Below are 20,056 nucleotides of genomic sequence, written 5' to 3' on the forward strand. Positions count from 1 at the left end.
ACTCAAGCCTGTGTTGCTGTTTGTAGACAGACACTCCCTACATGCTGATGTGAGAGATGAAAAGCCATCTGACCCAAAGTATTAAGGCAATAAAAGAAGGGACAACTGAAGAACAAAGTTTCTTTGATTTTACTTACTCATTATACTTTTATAGGCCCAAGAAAAGAGTTTCATTTTTTCGAAAAAGCTTGTAAGTGCCCACTGCCTCAAAAGAAAACAAAAATCATGCTTTTAATGAGCAGCAGCTTAAGTCCTCAAGCATGTCCCTGGCCTTAGTCCCCATACTGGGCTCCAATACTGATGATTACACCTTCATGCAATGCTTTGGGGCCATATAGTTAGTCATTCCCTCTGGATTCCTCAGGGTTTATCATGAAACCTAGTAAGTATTTAACCCCAGACTTTTGTATTTTCAACTTTTGAAATGTTGTATAATATTTCCTTTAACATATAGTGAACGTTTTCAAATCATCCATTATTTTCTATGACTGTAAACATTTGCAGTTAATTAAAATATTATTATTTAATATCTGTGAACCTTATAAATTAAACATATGTCATATGGTAAATCGCACATTTCCAGTTGCCATTCTACAATTCTATTTGCAGATAAGGCAGGGTGGAGTTTCTGATTCTTTCTTAACTCTTTTCGTTTTTTAAAAACACTAATGTTATGTGGTACATTTCGTGTATACAGTATAATGGAATTCATCTTTGTAGGATTGTTCCTTTACACAACACATCTTGATTCTTCATTTTTCCCCATTCCCCTGCTCTCCCATCAATCCTTCCACCCCTCCCTATCTACAAAATCTTGGTTCCCATTCTTTCCTTTTCTCATATGCATTCCATTCCCTGCTTTCCTTCACCCTCCCCTTGCCCCTTTGCAACATTTTTTCCTATTTCATATTATCTACTATACATTTTGGTCCTTATTTACACTTCCAGCTTCTCACACCAGAAAAACTATGCAGTGTTTGTGCTTACGTTTCCTGTTCGTTTCACTAAAGAGTAGCTCCTCAATGCGCATCCGTTTAGCTATAGTTGTCTCTAGTTTCTCATTCTTTATGGCCATTTTATTTTTTTTAAACACCACATTTTCTTTATTTAATCACCAGTTGATGGGAAATTGGGCTGTTTCCAAGTTTTAGCAATTAAAAACTATGCTTAGGGCTGGGGATTTAGCTCAGCGGCTTGGTGGCCTGCCTTGCAAGAGCAAGGACCCGAGTTCAATCCCCAGTACCAAAAAAAAAAAAAAAACAACTATGCTTCTATGAACCTGGGAGCACATATATCACTATGGTATGATTCTTTTAATTCTTTTGATTCTTTTAATTCTTTGGGGAATATACCCAGCAGAGGAATAGCTAGGTCAAATGGGACTTCCAATCCTATTTTTTTTTAGGTATCTCCATATTGATTGCCTTACTAGTTGCACCAGTCTGCAGTCCCACCAATATTAAAGCAATGTTGCTTTTTCTCCACATCCATGCCACCACTGGCTGATTTCATAATAACAGCCATTCTTTTTAGGGTAAGGTGTAATCTCAGCATTGTTTTCCATTTGTATCTCTTGAATGAAAAGTGGTGTTACATTGTTTCATATGTTTGCTATTTCTACTTCTTTATCTGAGAAATGCCTGTTCATTTCAGATGCTGGTTTTTGGATTGGGTCTTTAAATTTGGGGGGTCTGATTTTTTTAAGTTCTTTATATATCGTAGATAGCAGAACTTTGAGGCATAGCTGGTAAAAAAAAAAATCCCACATTGTGGATTGCTTCTTCACATTGTTGGTTGATCTTGCTGTGCAGGCTTTTAATGAGAAGAGATCCCGCTTGTTGATTCTTTGTGCTAGTTCACATTCAACTGATGTTTTGTTCATGAAAGTTTTTCCTACGCCTATGTCTTCAAGGGCCATACTTAACCTCTCTTCTAGCCAATTTAGTGTTTCTGTCTTAATATTTAGATCTTTAATTCATTTCCACTTTATTTTAGTGCATGATGAGAGATATAGGTCTAGTTTTACTCTTTGGCAAGATGAAACCCAGTTTTTCCAGAAACATTTATTAAAGAGGTTGTCTTTCCTCTAGTGAAGGTGTTTGTCTTCTTTGTTGAAGATGAGGTGGCTGAGTGTTTCTGGAGTTCTTTCTGCATCATCTAATCTGTTCAACTGGTCTTCAGATCTGTTTCTTTGACAGTACCATTCTGTTTTTATCAGAGTAGCTTTGTAATAAAGTTTGAATTTTGGGATTGCAATATATCCTAGCTTATCGTTGTTGCCTAGAATTGTTTTTGCTATTCTAGGTATCTTCTTGTTCCAAATAAATTTTGGATTGTTTTCTGAAGGTCTGTGAAGTATGATGCTAGAATTTTAATTGGGACTGCATTGAATCTATATAGCAGTTTTGGAAGTATGGCCATTTTCACTATGTTGATTCCTTCCACCCAGGAACAAGGAATGTTTTGCCATTTTCTGAACTCATCTTCAATTTCTTTTTTCAGAGTGCTATAGTTTTTAGATAGAGTTCTTTGGCTTCTTTCATTAGGTTGATTCCTAGGCATTTCAGCTTTTGAATGCTATTTTAAAGGGAGTTGTTTCTCCATTTCCTTTTTCATGGTGTCTATTATTCATATACAAATAGCTATTGATTTTTGTTTGTTGACCTTGTATCCAGCTACTCTGCTGAATTTGGTTATTAAGTCTAGGTGACTTTTGGTGGAGTTCTTGGGGCCTTTTATCCGGAGTATTTTGTCATCTTCAAAAAATTACAATTTTACTTCTTAATTTCCTATCTTTATTTCTTTTATTTCTGCTGTCTAATTGCTGTGGCTAATATTTACAAAGCTATATTGAACAAGAGTGGTGATTATAGATATCCTTGTCTTGCTCCTGGTTTTAGTGTGAAGCATTTCAGTTTTTGACCATTTAATATGACATTGACTGTTGCTTTTTCATACATGATTTTAAGAGATTGAGATTGAGACCATCTGTTTCAATTTCTTGTAGAGTTTTTAATCATGAATGCATGTTGGATTTTGTCAAATGCTTTTTCAGCATCTATTGAGAAGATCACATGATTTTGTCCTTGGTTCTATTAATATAGTGTGTTACATTTATTGATTTGCCTATGTTGAAACCAGTGCATCCATAAGATAAATCCCACTTGGTCAGGTTGCGTGATCTTCTTGATGATTTTGTGCATTCTGTTTGCTGATATCTCATTAAGGATTTTTACATCTATATTCATTATTGAGATTGGCCTATTGTTCTGTTTTTTGGTATGGTCTTTCTTTGCTTTTGTGGTCAAGGTTATGCTTGCTTCTAGGAATGATTTGGGAGTATTGTTTCCCTTTCAATTTCATTGAAGAGTTTAATCAGTAGTGGCAATAGTTCTGTAAATGTCCTGTAGAATGCAGCATTGAAGCTCTCAGGGCCTGTGCTTTTCTTAGTTGGTAAGGTTTCAATTACATTTTCAATTTTGTTGGTGGATATTGGGTTGTTTAGAATTTTTAGGTCTTCTTTATTATACTTCGGTAATTCATACGTATCTAGGACTCTGTCAATTTCTTCTGTGTTTTCTATCTTATTGGCTTATAGGTTCTGAAGTAAGTGTTGATGATCCTCTGGGTTTCTGCTGGGTCTATTGTAATTTCACACTTTTCATTCTTTTCTTTTTATATACTCCACCAGCTTCAATCGTGACGACAAAACACAGTTAGGCAAGTACGAGTGTGGGGGGAGACAATTTTAATCAGTTTAACAACAACCCACAACCTTCGGACCAACTTCACACATTTCATTCTTAATTGCATGGATTTGGGTCTTTTCTTTTTTTTTTTTTTTCAATAAGATTGGCTAAGAGTTTGTCGATTTTGTTTAATCTTTTGTAGAACCAACTCTTTCATTCATTGAGATTTTGTATCATTATCTTAGTCTCCATTACATTGATTTCTGCTCTAATCTTTATAATTTCCTCCCTTGTGTGAGCTTTGATTTTCTCCCATTCTTCTTTTTCTGGAAACTTGGTCTTACAAGAGTGCTGACCCAGGCTCTCCATCCTGACAAGTTAAAACCAAAATTAAATGTTGAGTCCTTGGTACCAAACTCTTTTCCTAGCAGTTTAATATGATCTTTTAGTTTATCTAGGGATTCCTTAATTTTTCCAGATCTGTTGGCATAGTAGCAGCATTCTTCTCCTAGAAACAGACAAGTTCCTCTTCTGTGAGCAGTGAGCAAATCAAGGCCTGCCTATTCTGTAACACTCTATTAGCTAATGAGTCTAACTGAGTCCCTAAGGCTTGTATAGCATCCCAAATTTCTTCCAAGTCTTTTCTAAATTCTTGTCCCAAAGCCACAAACCGTTGCTGTCCTAATCCAAGGGTCATGGCACTTAGAGTGAGACTGCCTGCTATAGCTAATCCTGCTAGTATGGGGAGGACAATTGGATCCCTTTTCCTTCTTAACAAACTGTTTGTTGCAGTGATCTGTAAAGGTACCTTTCTTGTGGCTAAAGGGGTATATACGGACAAGTTGGGGATTAAGATCCCCAAAGGTTTATTTCTTTTATGCATGATATTGTTGACCTTGCTTCTTGACCCATTCTGCCAGTCTATTTCTTTCAACTAGTGAATTAAGACCATCAACATTGATGGTTAGAACTCATATGTATTGACTTATCATTGCCGTGACTTTTTCTTTTTGTTGGGTTCTCCCCCATTGCATTTAATTTCTTGTCATGCTTGATAGATTCATTCTGCTCAGTTTCCTGGGGTTGTGGCCCTCATTGTCTTTTCCTAGGATATTGTTGAAAATTTTTGGAGTATAGGTTTAGTATTCATGAAGTTCTTCAGGTGCTCTTTGTCATGAAAGTATCTTGTTTACCCATTGATTTTGAAAGACAATTTTGTAAGGTACCTCAATCAGGTTGGAGATTGTTTTCCTTTAGAGCTTGAAGTATGTCACTCCAACCTCTTCTTGCCTTGAAAGTTTGTGTTAAGAAATCTGCTGATTCTGATGGGCTTTCCTTTGTATGTGATTTGTTTTATTTTGTTTTTTATCTAACTGCTTGTACATTTTTTTTCTTCTGTTGTGATTCTGGAATCTTAACTATTATAGGCCTATGTGTAAATATTTTTTGATGATGGCTAGTTGGAGTCCTGTATGCCTCACTTATCTTTATGTTAAATTCTTTTCTCCTGCTTGGGAGTTTTCTGCACTTACTTCTGTGAATCATTTTGTAATACACTTTCTCCTTTTCCTTCACTGAATCCCGTGAGTTATATTTTACTCCTCTTTGCATCCTCTAGCAGCTGCTGGATTGATTTCTCATGTCCCTTACTATCTTTAAGAGATTTTGCTTTTCCTGGTCACTAATTTCAGTCCTTTATTCTATATCTGTAATTCTGTCATCACATTAGCTTATTTTGCTGTATAGGCTTTCAAAGGAGTTTTTAATCTCCGGGATATCTGTTTGCATCTGTTTTGTGGATTCCATTTGTTTCCTATATAGGGCTTCCATCATGTTCCTTGGCTTCCCTATTTTTTGTCTTTGTTAGTTCTAAAGTTATTAAATATTTCTTGCACTGTGGGCACAGTCTGTTTTTTATCTGAAAAATCTATTTCTGATTTTTTCCAGATCTTTTGTTGCCAGTTCAGGGAGTCCAAGTGCTAGAGTATCAGATTGCTCCATTTTGTTGCACTTTGGGGTTGCCTTAGGTGACCTGAAATCTGTTTTGAGACTTGTTTATGTGTTTTCCCATTTCAACAGATGCAGTCTGAAGCACCATTGTTGAGGCAACTTTTTGCCAATGCAGTGGCCTTCAATTCTCAGCAAGCTAACCAGAAGAATTTTATCTGCTGCTCACACTGACAGTATCAGTGATGGCCTCTGGCAGTTGCCTGTGCCCCTAAAGTGGGCCTTGGGCTGGGATTGTAGGTCTCAACTGCTGGGTCTGGGCTAGGACCTGCCCATAACTCTGCCCCTCTTATCCCCATGGGCTTCTCCCAGGAATCTGTGTACACTTTCTGACTGTATCAAGGTGGGCCTCTGGCTGTTGTTTGTAAGCCATTGCAGCACTTTTCCAGGCTGGCCTCTGGCTGGGCCTGTGGGTCCTGGCTCTTTTCTCTTTTCATGTGAAACATTAAAAAATTAATATTGTGCCTAGAAACTGAGAAATTCAAAGGCATAACAGATATTGGAAAGAATCAGCAAACTTGAGGACAGAACAAATGTGTCAAGTATGAAAAATAGAGAATCAGATTGCACAACAGTTGGCAGAAACAAGGACACACGGGACATGAGGAACCAGAGCAATGTGGCCTTATGAGAGAGCCCAAAAAGAGAAAAAGGACATATAAGGAAAAATAAGCACTCAACTTTTTAAAATGATGAAGAGGGAGAATATAAACATTCGAGAAAATCAAGAACTACAAAAGAATGTGCACAAGCGATTCACACAGTGCATTAAAGTCACCCAAAAGAAGATCAAACAGAAAGAGTAGAAAATGAATACAGCAATAGTAAGGGTGACTTTTCACACCCAAGTGATCTTCATAGGAAGACTTCTTCTTATAAATGTCCTTAACATGAAATGACAGCATTTGTGAAAATGAGAAATATTGGAATCCTTGGACACAACAGTGGGAATGTAAAATGGTACAGCTGTGATAGATAGGATACACTATAAACCGATATAAATGAAACAACATATGACCCAGGAAATTTACTTCCAATTTTGACATCAAAAGTATTAAGAACACAGTCCTGCACAGGGATATGGGCACCAATACTCACAGAAGCACCACTCACAATTACAAAAATACAGAAGCTTCCAATGTTGCACTGACAGATGAGTACATAAGCAAAATATAGGAACTACATACAAGGCAAATATATTTTAGCTTCAAAATCATGGGAAATTCTGACATCAACATGGATCAATCTCCACAACACTACACATGCCATTGCTGTATAACCCCAAACTATGGTCCTGCACCACCCATTGTTCTGGACAACAGGAGCCAAGCTGGAAAAAAGGAGGTGCACAGCAAGGGAGCAATGGAAGCTTCATCTGTGTCTACACTGCTCACCATATCTTCAATGACCACCTGAGCTCTGGCTCCTATCAGATCCGCATGGCATTAGTCTCTTTGGAGCATGAACCCTACTGTGGAGTGCACATGTGTGGGATCTGGGTTCCTTGCTGCCCGTGAGAATCTAAAGCCTGATGATCTGAGGTGGAGCTGAGGGGGTGATACTAACACTGGGGATCAGCTGCAAATACAGATTAAAGTTAGTAGAGAGGTTTAACTGCAGAGATCATGATAAATCAATTGCATTCAGACTCAGATAAAAACATTATCAATAAGTGGCAAATCAGAATTAAGCAGACTTTGTAGACATTGAGACTTGATGTCCTTTAGTTATACAGCTGCATCTGATAAGAGATCTTAAGTCAAATCCCACACTTACTTTGGTCTACATTGGCATATATTTATCTAATGTTCCAACTCTGTTTCTTTTATGAATTGTGTACTTGTCTCAGCTATAGTTTTGGTAAATTCACAAGCTAACCATAAACACAATAAATAAGTTAAAATTTCCCTAAATAGCTTCTCTGAATAGAGGAAAAAAAATCCAAACATGAAACGGCATAAAACTCTTAAGACTTCCAACAGACAGAAAACTGCACCTAAAAGAAAATGAGAAGTATCCTACTTAATTTACAGCTTAATTGACAAGTGATTTACATTCTCCAAGCCCACTTTGAATATTATGTGGTAACCAGCTATCCAACTAAGATATGGAAACCTCACCTCTGCTCTGGTGCATGAAAACCCAACACCCTAAGTTTACAAACAAGGCTTGGAGTCTTTGAAAGAGAAAAAATGTGAACATGAAAAAAGAAGCAATTGCAGAAGGCACCACTTCTTCAAATGTGTCTGCACTGAGAACATCATTCTTAGTGGCTGACCACACTGCTAAAACCAAGAAAGAAGACAGTCACTATTGGTAAAGAGTTGATTCTACCTGCTGATAAAGACATTTGTCAGGAACTTTTAGGTCAGACTGCATTCAGATGGTGGTATGTGCTCTTCATTTTGCTAGTGTCATTTATAGACAAATTGAGGAGTACCAGAGGATACTGGGGCACAGTACAGAGGGTTAAACAGGTTCTGATGCACATAAGGAGTCACCACCCAATTGCAACAACACAACAACAATGATGAATTTCAAGCGATGTATTTTTCAGAATGATGTAAATGAGGGTATGTTATGTGCACTTTTGTTGCCATCCAGTACAGCAGCTGAAGAACTTCTCATGTTTTTGAGTGATGTGTCACAGAAGTCACTTCTTCATGGGAATCTGTGCACTGTGTGATCCAGAGAAAGGCTGGCTGGCCAAACAGTGTCACCTGAACTAAACAATGTTTCTCAAGTGTGATAAAATTAACAACCACATTAAATTTCCTGCTCTTACCTCATATCTGTGTTTAAATCTCTTTAAGAACATAGACACAGAATTTATACGCTTTCTCTTACACACCAAAGAGAGATGATCTCTAAAGAAAGATCACTTGTTAGGGGGTTGAAGTACAAGAGCTTCGTTAGAGATTTCTTTGAGAATAGCAGTGACCATAGGCAGCACATTTTGGTGGTACTGATTGAGTACCAAAAACTCCTTGCTTGTGAGATCTATTCAACCTGTTTTATAAACTCAGTCACTTCAAAGGAGAAGCACAGCAGTGTTCAAATCAAGAAAGTGATTATAGTAGAAGCCAAACTGGAAATATGGGAGCAATGAGCAAACACTGGGATATTTAATGTTTCAAACATTAACAGAGATTTAGAAAAGGGGGCAAATCTGGGGCTTTCTTTTCCCATCCTGTGCCTCAACACCTTCCTCAGCTTTCAAAAGATTTCAAGCATCACTTCCCAAACAAAAAGGCCCTTGGACTGAGAGAAGGGGGTCCATGACCCATCTGAGAAGAAGCTACATGATACAGCATTAAGCATGCTGGAAAAGGATGAACTATTTGATAACACAAAAAAATGGTCTTATAATTTTTTGAGACAACTTCAAGTCTTAACACATTCTTAGGTTGCCACAAAAGCACTGAAAAGTTTGCTTCTATTTGTAATATCTGTTCCTTTGAAGCAGGATTTTCTGCAATGACATCCACCAAATGTAAATTCTGAAGTACATAGGATGTAAAGAACAGTGTAAAATGTCATATCTCCTGTTACCTCAAAGTGGGGCCATCTAGTTTCAAAGGAAATAATCTTAGTGCTCCCACACATTCTGCATTCTATATTTGTTTCATTAAATTTTAAATAAATTTCATTCTATTTAATAATAATGAAAATGAAGGACATAATAAATATAATACACGTGAATCATCTAATCCTACTCTTATTCATGATCATTATAAATATTATCTTCTCCAAGCCAATAATAAAATGTTTGTATACTGCTGATATATGTTTACTAATCCAATCATATTATATCAAATAGCACAGTATTTTAATTCTCTGTGGTATATATAAAAGCCAAAAGTGTACAGAATGAAGGGAAATGGTGAATGCCAGAGCTGCGCAGGAGTGTGGAGGCATTGTGTCCTCATTTCACACTCATAAAATAGAGTAGCAGAGGGACAAAAAAAACTGAACACAGCCAAAACCACAAGTGTGCCTGAAAGTAGTATGAGTAAAAAAGGATGTCATGTGCATTCAAATGAAAAAAGTGGGGATGAGGATAGGTAATCCCCAGAATAACTCAATTTGATGACCTCCTTCCACCACAGAAATTCACAGCCACAGTGAGCCACTTTGCCTCTCTCAAAGTACACAGACACCGAATGAGCCTCAGGACTCTCATCCTTCTGGACTGAGGAAATACTAGGCACATCTTACACAACATCCTGAAAGCAGAGCCCTAAAAGTAAGAGACCACACTGCACATTCTACATGACCATGGAACAAGAAAATGAATAGATTGGAAGACACAAAGAATGAAGCAGGTGATAAAAAAGGTAGAGTTGTCTTCTACAAAAAGAATATTAGTTCAGTGAACTCAGTGCAATGTACAATTTCTCATCATATTTTTATCCACCTTTATCCTGACTTCCAAATCAATCACAAAGCCAATAACTTCTCACTGTTAAAGAATTGTTACTCCAAAACCATGGAAGATTTGAGAGGGCAGCCATGAAGTTAATGAAGTGGAAAAATCATGAGTATAAAACTGAAATTATGTCTCTTACCTTCTAGGCATATGTAAGGCAGCTGCCATGGAGAGTGGAAACATGAGCTTTCCCAATGTTTTTGTTCTGCTGGGCTTCTCAGAGTTTCCCTGGCTGGAGAAGCCCCTCTTTGCAGTGGTCCTAGTTTCCTACATCCTCACCCTGGTGGGGAACAGCTCCATCATCTTCCTCTCCCTGGTGGACCCCAGACTCCAGAAACCCATGTACTTCTTCCTGGACAACCTCTCTCTACTGGACCTCTGTCTCACCTGCACCATTGTGCCCCAGCTTCTGGCCAACCTGTGGGGACCAGAAAAGACCATTGCTGCCTGGAGATGCATCACACAGGTCTATATTTTCAGCTGGACAGCTTGCACTGAGTGCATCTTGCTGGCTATGATGGCCATTGATCGCTATGTGGCCATCTGCCGGCCACTAAGGTACACACTCATCATGCGTCCCTGGGTGTGTGTGCAGATGGCAGCTGCATGCTTATCCAGTGGCCTGGCCAGTTCTCTGCTCTATTCCACTCTCACCCTCCAGCTCCCCTTTTGTGGGCACCACACTCTGAACCACTTATTCTGTGAGGTGCCTGTGCTCATCAAGCTGGCCTGTGGGGACACTTCAGCTACTAACCTGGCCTTGGCTTTGGGAGCCATTCCTTTTGCCCTAGTGGCTCCTCTCACAGTGATCATCTCCTACACCTTTATTGCTAGGGCTGTGCTGAAATTACCCTCAACTGAAGGAAGGCACAAGGCATTTAGCACCTGCAGTTCCCACTTGCTGGTGGTTACCATGTACTTTGGCCCTTCCATGTACATGTACCTCCAGCCCCCTGCCCACAACACACAGGCCAAGTTTGTGTCCTTTTTCTACTGTGTGGTCACCCCAGTGCTCAATCCACTCATCTACACCCTGAGAAACAAGGATGTGAAGACGGCATGGAAGAGGATCCTGCAATCTCAGGGTGGGGTGCAGTATTTAAAATCCAGATGCAAGACAAAAAATTAAATAGAGCTGCTGAAAATGAATGAGGAAAGAATGTTTTCAGGAAGGAAATGGTAGGGGAAACAAACAATAAAGAAGGAATATATGTTATATATAGGTACAAATTCCCTGTGATGATATTTTGGTTTTGTTTTGGTATTGGTTTGGTTTTTTGTTTTTTGGGTTTATTGGTACATTTTAGGTATACGGTACAGTTACATTCATTATTGAGATATTGTACCTTTACATGACAGGTCTTGGTTCTCATTTTTCACCTTGTCCCTCCCCTCCCCATTTACAAACACTTTATTTCCATCTTTTCATTTTCTCACATTTTTGTTTTTTCCCTTATTCCCTTTACCCTACCCTTCCCACTTTCCCTACAACTTTAGCCCTTTTCTTCCTATTTCACATTGTCAATTATCTCATTAGGATCTTATGTACTATTACAGTTTTTCACATCAGAGAAACTGTTAAGTATTTACATGTGTTACTTATTTATTTCACTTGGGAGTATATCCTCCAAATGTATCCATTTTCCTATGAATGAATCTAATTTCTCATTCTTTATGGCTGAGTAGTATTCCATTTTATAAAAAGCCACATCTTCTTTATCCAGTTTCCAACTGATGGGAAATGGGCTGTTTCCAAGTTTTAGCTATTAGAAACTGTTCCTCTATAAACATAGGTGCACATATATCACAGTGATATGACTTTTATTTCTTTTGGAAAGGTACCCAGCAGAGGGATGCCTGGGTCAAATGGAACCTCCAGTCCCAGCTCTTTGAGGTATCTCCATATTGATTTCCATGGTGGTTGCACCAGTCTGCACTCCCACCAACAATGGAGAAGGGTTCCTTTCTCCTCACAACCCTGCCAACATTTGCTATTGGATGATTTCTTCATAGCAGCCACTCTTTGTGGGTGAAGTGAAATCTCAGTGTTATTTTCATCTGCATCTCTCGAATGACCAGTGATGTGAAATGTTGTTTTTTCATATATTTGCTTGCTGCTTTTAATTTTTTGTCTGAGAAATATCCGTTCATTTCTCGTGAACCCATTTTAGAATCAGGTCTATATATTTGGGGGATCTGATTGGTTTGAGTTCTTTACATACTCTAGATAAGAGCCCTTTCTCTGAAGAGCAGCTGGTAAAAATTTTTTCCCACATTGTAGGCTGTTTTTTAGTTCTGTTGATGGTTTCTTTTGCAGTGCAGAAGCTTTTCAATAAGATGAGATCCCACTTGTTGATTCTTTGTGCTAGTTCCCATGCTACTAGGGATTTGTTCACAAAGTCTTTTCCTATGCCAATGTCTTCAAGAGTTCTCCTTAACTTATCTTCCACCAAGTTTAGTGTTTCAATTTTAATATTTAGATCTTTAATCCACTTGGATTTTAATTTAGTGCATGGTGAAAGATAGGGGTCTAGTTTTAATCCTTGGCAGGTTGAGATCCAGTTTTTCCAACATCATCTATTAAAGAATTAACAATGTGAAATAGGAAGAAAAGGGCTGAAGGTGTAGGGAAAGTGGGAAGGGTAGGGGAAAGGGAATAAGGGAAAAGAAAAATATGAGAAAATGAAAAAAATAGAAATAAAGTGTTTGTAAATGGGGAGGGATGGAGGGGGTGAAGGGAGGGCAGGGACGAGGGGAAAAAATGAGAACCAAGACCTGTCATGTAGAGGTACAAGATCCCAGCAATGAATGGAACTGTACTGTATCCTTAAAATGTACCCATAAACTCAATTAAAGCTGGAAAAAACAAAACAAAACAAAAATAAAATGGCAGAGTAAAACCAGCAGCAAAATACAGCCTGTTGGTTTCCAGGGACCTGGAATCCAGACATCTAGTATAGGAACGGCATGGGTTCTGTTGTTGCTGTTTGTTTCCTTTTTCCTGAGGAATTAAAAGTAGACCTCCAGAAATCAGGAAGGAACTGACAAGGAGAGTAGAAATACAGGAAAACTGAAAAAGCTGAGTGCAGTGCAGAGACAGTAATGAAACAGTCTGAGATGCTAACTAACCGCAGGTCCCACAGAGAGGTCCTGATACACTAATCCAGGTTTAGCATGAGAGATCGTCAGCTCCAGGGAGAAGCAATGGACTGGGCTGGAAGTGCCAAGTCCCAAGAAGCCCTCCGTTATTGCAAACTATAGAAAGAGCGCGGGTTTTCACCTGAACATAACGCCTCCCACATGGCAGTCTAGAGTGGGAGAAGTAATCCAGTGCAAAGCCCACCATAGGGGAGGGATCAATGAGGGAAAGGGTTACTTGACCAAAGCTGAGCTACAGTGCCATCTTGGGAATGATTCTAACGCTCAAGGAAGGAGGCAGCCCTGCAGGGGACAAACTCCTGGGACACGCTCCCCACATTCCCTCCCACCCACTGAGAAGTAAGGGAAATCCCAGCATGAGGGTGCACTACGTTTAGGACACAGGGAAACTGTGGACTGTAATCAGAGACAGGGAGAGCCAGCAGCACAAAAGTGGGTAATCTCTCTCAGCACCCTCCCAAACACTGGGAATACCGTGTTCCTGAAGCATCCTCCCCATCATTCACCCATTCGGGACAAAAAGGGAAGCCCCACACCCTTGGCACAGAGAGGCAGAACACAGGGAACTGTGGGCAGCCCAGAGCTCACTGGGAAGGGCTGGGAGATCTCATTCCTGGAGACACTGGGGAAGGGAGAGATTTGCTGGAGCTGGACAGAGTGGGCCCTTTCCCGTTGTTTCCCCAAACACCAGAAAGATCTGAGACAGTGTGAAATCCTTCCCACCACCCACGGCCCCACATGGGAAAGGAGGCCCTCCGCTGAGCCTGGGGACTGAGCTGAGGTCCACAGGTTGGAAATGCTGCAGAACCCTGTAGTCACATTGCAGTCCCCACCTGCCCAGTATATGATCCAGGCCTGAAAAATAGAATATACTAGGAGAGTGAACTAAGAGAGAGAATGCAGGCTGCCAGGCTGACCAATGCCATTCCAATGGACAAAGGTGCTGGTCAGTCCCAGGCACTGACTTTTACAGGCAATCAATAGGGGTATATGCAATGTGTGGTTTCTATGAAAATCAATGTAAACAAGGCTCATAGAGGACAAGACAATGCATTCTCTAATTAGGAATAGAATAGACAAAATGTGTGATTGTTATTGGACATCATCCTTCTAGTCTGAAATTTTTAGTTATGGGAACAAAATTTGGGTGTGGATTACTCTGATCTCATGTAGGCTTCAGCCAGAATCACTTTTATAAATAAGCCAATTTGGGGATTAACTCTTCACACTGCTTTTGGCTTAATCAATATTACAGTCGTCTGCATCTCCCCCTTCTCTGTTTAAAAGCAGAAGCTGCATTGGTCCAGGGATTTTGCTCAGTGGTGCTCCTGCTTGCCTCGCAAGAGCAAGGTCCTGAGTTTGATCTCCACTACAATAAAATAAATGAATGAAACAGAAAATAGAAGCTGCATCAGGTCTGGTGATCTTTGTATGAGGCAGAGCTGTAGAAGTTGAAGGGAGTCACTCAGATGCAGCCTTTGCATGGCTTTCATCATGGTGTCACATCACGCTGCTTAAAGCAAATCCATCTTGTTGGTCCATGGTTGTATGTTCTGAGACAATGGCCACAACATTTTTTGTCTCCCATTGAAAAATAAGCACACCCTGGCCCCTGTATTATTAAATGTGTTGAGCCGTTTACCTTTTAGTTAGGACATGCTTTGACAACACTAGTGTTTAGGACATGTCTGTAGATCTAGCTTTGTATATATTTACTTTCCATAAGTGGATTGAAGGAATTTAAAATTAAAATAACAAAATCAAATTGAGTTTATGGATGTAGCTGTACCCCAACATTTTTGTTTTTGTAATTGTGCTTTTAGGGAAAGATGAGTACCTTAAACAATGGCTTGGCCCTATGAGTTATCCAATGGATCTATGTCACAAGGACTTATAATGCATTTAACCAATTTAGCTGTCTACTATAATTTACTTTATAAAGAGCAACTCCAACTCGGGTTAGGGGAGAAAGGATGTAGTTTCATTCCAACTGCTTCAATCTTAGAATGTCCAATGTAGGGAAGACTGCAGTTAGAGGCTCTCCTTGGAGAGCAAATTTAATAGGCCATTAATAAAAATCATGTTGTCATTTAGCAATTATAAACCCTCTATATATAAAGTCAACCCGGTGGATTTTGGTAAAAAATGTTTACTGATTTGTTGCTGATTTTATCTATACAATCACTTGGAGTTTGGCAGCCATAGGCAAGAGTAAACAAAATATTTTAAGATATCAAGTCTTTATAATCAAAGTATAAGTACTAAAATAAAAAAGCAGGTTGGGGAAAGAGCCATATTTAGAAACTGCTTTTAAAGGACTAAAACCGTGATTGTAACCTGCTGGCTCTTAGGTCATTTTATTAATTGAGGTTATCTATAAGTCTGATATTTTGTCATAAATTTTCTTTTAATTTTAGTTGTAAAAATTGAAAAAGTAATGCCAGTTATAAAAATAACTCCAATAAATTTTGACCTATTTTTACCAAATACTGACATTTCTCTTATCTCCCTCTCTTCTTACTGCCTTACCTCCTTCCTTTTCACCATCCGCCTTTCTTCCCCTGTCCTTCACAGTCCAGCCAGGCTGCTGATAGCAATATGGTACAGTCTGTGAGGGCTAATGGTGAAAGAGAAAAATTATCAAAGCTAGTTCAATCCCCAGTACCAAAAGAAAAGAAAAAATTATCAAAACAAGTTTTAATGGTTATGATTGATGTGTGATTGGGTCTGTGGATGCTGTTATAGCCACAGGAATTCTCCCCCTCTAAGAGAGTGACTGGATAGGTTAAAGTGGGAGACAATTTCTCTGCACAAATCAAAGGAAAGCTGTGTCATTCAAAAACACAACCTTAAGAGATCGTCTACCAACAACAAGCTCTTCTCATTGTATTTGACCTCAACCTTCAGCACAAAAAAAAAGGAACATGAAAAAAGAAGCAACAACATTTTTTCAAAGACTTCCAACTCTCCCAAAGTAGATCCAAGAGGAACTCAAACACCACATAGCTGAATTATACAGAATTATCAAAAAGGAAGCAAGGAAACTTGGTGAGATCAAGAGTGATGTATAAATATATATGTGCGTGGATGTGTGTGTGTGTGTGTGTGTGTGTGTATAAAATGGAATTAACACACTGAACAATGTGGTTAAACAAGAATCAAATATAAAGCACAAGAGCTAACCAAAACCACACAAGATATAATGGACAAGTTTACCAAAGAAATAGAGTCCACAGAGAGGTGCCAAACAGAAAATCCAAAGAACAGGAAGTCTATTGAATGTATGACAGTTTAAATGATCAATGTAAGGAGAGTGCCAGGCCTTGAAAACAGATAGGAAGCACAAGACCCCATACTCAGAGATGACTTAAAACCAAGAGAGCAAGAAAAATTGACCAAAGAAATACTAGATTATGCAAAAAAAGACTAAACTAAGACTATGTGGTATTACAGAAATATTAGCAGTCAGCATGCATGGAATAAAAAATATTTGGAGATTATAGCTCAAAATTTTTCAAGTATAGAAAAACAACTTATAATACAGTTAAGTAATACACACAGAACTCAAAATAATTATAACAAAAGGAAAAGCTGTTTGTAACATATAATAATCAAAATCCCAGAAGGTGAATTCAAGGTCAAAATATTAAAAGCTGTCAGTAAAACAAAATCACATATAAAATTAAACTTATTAGGATTACAACATATTTTTTAGCACAAACTTTCAAGGCCAGGAGAGTTTGGCTTAAAGGGTTTAATGCCCTGAAAAATTTTTTCAACCCAGACCAACATATCATGAAAAACTTTCTTCTAAAATTGATGCTGAGGCCAGGCAGGTATCGTGGCTCACAGCCTTGAGAGGCTGAGGCAGGAAGACTACTGCAAGGTGGAGGGTCACACTAGATGACACAGTGAGTTTAAAGCCGGCTTAACTTTGAGTGAGACTTTCTCCCCCTCCGCCTCCGCCTCCTCCTCCTCTTCCTACTCTTCCTCTTCCTCTTCCTCTTCCTCTTCTTCCCCTTGCCCTTCCCTGCCTCCTCCTTCTCCTTCTCCTTCTTCTACCTCCCCTGCCCCCTCTTACCCTCTCTCTCTCTGTCTCTGCCTCCCACTCTCCCCCCTACCTCTCCCTCTCTCCCCTTTGGATTCCTATTGACTCCCCATGGATTCTTATGAGTTGCACCTCCACATTAAACCCCAGGCCCTCTGAAGACAGTCTGCATCTTCTGACCTAGATCTCTGCACACTCACCGCTGGATCCTCGCCTCTCCACACCTGCTTCTCCTGTCTCAGGTTAAATGAGGGGATTTAGCTCAGTGGTTCCACTACCTGCCTCAGGTAAATCAGACTGGTGGGAGTCGGGATGTGGCTCCATGGCTGATGTGCAGTTAGTGTGGGGGAGGCTGTGGGTTCAACACACAGCTGCAAAACAACAATAAACGTATGAGAGGGTGAGGTTTGGTTTGAGCGTGTGCTAAAACTCCTTTCTCTTCTAGCAGGGATCTCTTAAAGAGTGGGGAAAGAGATTTCTTCAATTCCCTTATGAAGCTAGGTTGTTATAGATATTGGGAGGTAAAAACATAGGACCCAAAATAAGAGCATGGGGTGACATATTTTTTAAACAAATAGTGACTGCAATTCCTCCCCCTTTCAGCAATATAGGTTTCAAGAGCAAGAATTTATTGGTTCTGATAATATGTATATATTTCTCAATGCTATTGGCAATGGCAAAGGCTGTAGCCATAAACATTGCCCACACATACGGATGCCCAGCCTCGGTGTCCCTCAGGGAGGAGGCTGAGGATGCAGGTGCTTTTTCCCCTAGCCGTGAGGTGTTTGAGTCCCACGTCGGGAGAGTATGGGCTCGGAGACACCAACACTAGACATGAACACCATGCCATCTCCCAATACCACACATCTCCTGCATCCACACCACCCCAACAGCACCCAGACCACTCCACACAGGGCCACTTTTCATGGGTGCATCAAATTAACCCCAGTGCTGTGCTGCTCACCACACTTTTTCCAATTGCTTGCAAACTGTTTTTTTAGTATTCTCCTCTAGATTTTCCCCAAGGTGATCATGAAATTTAATAAATATATAATCCTGGTATTTGCTTTCTCTCTTTTTAAACTTTGCCTAGCATTCACCACTCTGATCTATAAAAGCTTTTTCTCATCTGCAAGTATTTTCCAGGGCTGCAGTTGCTAGAAATGTGTCATAACACAAGATCCTCTTTCCTAGTAGATACACAATGTGGAGCTCAAATGCTGTCCTAAATTTCACCTTCTTTTTGGTACCAGGAACAAACTTGCAAGGCAAGGCAGGCATAGTGCCACTGAGCAAAATCCCCAGCCCTCACTTTTCTTTTAAGATTGATTGTATTAGCAATGATTCATATTTTATCTTATTTTCTTTCAAATGTAAAAAATAATATTATTGTTCACAACACTATCCAAAACCTTATCAGGCTCTTAATTTTTTAGTATTTTACAACTGCTTTCCAAGCTCAAATTTATTTTGGAAGTATTTTGTGAATATACTTCCCATTTGTGAGATTAAAATGTTCATCTTAGTGTGGAACATATGAAAACATTTCCTGTGAACTCAGGCTTTATGTTGTTTAGTGAAAGATGGTTTGCAAATTGTAAAGAGAGGTAGATTTTAGGTTAAAGTACAGAAGGATGAATAAGGAAAAGAGACATCATGTAGAAAAATGTTACCTTGGGCTGTTAAATGAGTATTTATTTTCTCACAGATTCAAAGCTTGAAAATCAATGGGTACATAAAGGTTCTGTTAGGGTTTGATTTGAATTCAGGGCTTTCTTCCTGGATTGCAGAAGGCCACCATTTGGTTGGGCATGGTGGCACATGCCTGTAGTCCCAGTACTTAGTAGGCTAAGGGAAGAGGATTGCCTCAAGTTCAAGGCCATCCAGGGCTATAAAGTGAGTTCAAGGCCAACCTGAATTACATAGTGAGAACCTGTTTCAACAATAAGGGCCAGGGATTTAGCTCAGTGGTTCCACCACCTGCCTTGAAAGTGCAAGGACCTGAGTTCAATCCCCATAAATAAATAATAAATAAATAGAATGCCACAAATTATTTCTCTGTGTCCTCACCTGAGGAAGGAGTGCAGGGTATTCTGCATCTTCAAAGGCTACAGGTCTGCCAGAGGGGGGCCTCACCTGCTCCTCCTTTAACAAACAAGACTTTCTGAAGGTCCCCAGATGCAGTCACATGGGGTAAGGGCTTCACCTTAAGAACTGTTCATGTTTGTGAATTCACTTTATTGGTATAGCTTAGATATACATACTGATCGCATTTAGCACGGGAAATCTGTACCCCTGCATAAAATTATCATGATTCTTCTTTTTTCCCCACTCCCGTCTCCTCCTTTCAACCCTTCCTCCCATCCTTTTTACAAAAGCTTTGTTTCCAATTTTTTCTTTTATTCTCTTTCTTTCCTTCTCCCTTATTTCCATTACCCCTTCCCTCTCCTTTTTTCCCCATCCCATTTGAACATTTTCTTCCTACTTCCCGATATGTATCATCAACTTTGGTCCTTACTTTTGGTTTCTAACACAAGACAAACAATATGACATTTAAATATGTATCCATTTACCTAAGAATGTCTCCTTTATCCATCTTTGTGGCACAGGGGTACTCCATTGTGCATGAAAACCACATTTCCTTTATGCATTCACCTTATCATGGGCATCTGTGCTGCTCCATTATTTATCTCCTGTATGTATGTGTATGTATATATATATATA

At 39.3% G+C, this 20,056-nt stretch overlaps 1 protein-coding gene across 1 annotated transcript; it reads left to right on the forward strand.

Moving 5' to 3' along the window:
- The first annotated feature begins 10,291 nt into the window (after positions 1-10,291).
- On the forward strand, positions 10,292-11,254 carry LOC104853868 (olfactory receptor 2G3). Its single transcript, XM_010612068.1, has one exon. It carries the CDS (start codon positions 10,292-10,294, stop codon positions 11,252-11,254), a length of 963 nt encoding a protein of 320 aa, XP_010610370.1.
- Positions 11,255-20,056: the final 8,802 nt, after the last annotated feature.

This window comes from Fukomys damarensis, unplaced genomic scaffold, assembly GCF_012274545.1.
Source record: "Fukomys damarensis isolate Sample0158 unplaced genomic scaffold, DMR_v1.0_HiC HiC_scaffold_3, whole genome shotgun sequence".
Classification (NCBI taxonomy): Eukaryota; Metazoa; Chordata; class Mammalia; order Rodentia; family Bathyergidae; genus Fukomys; species Fukomys damarensis.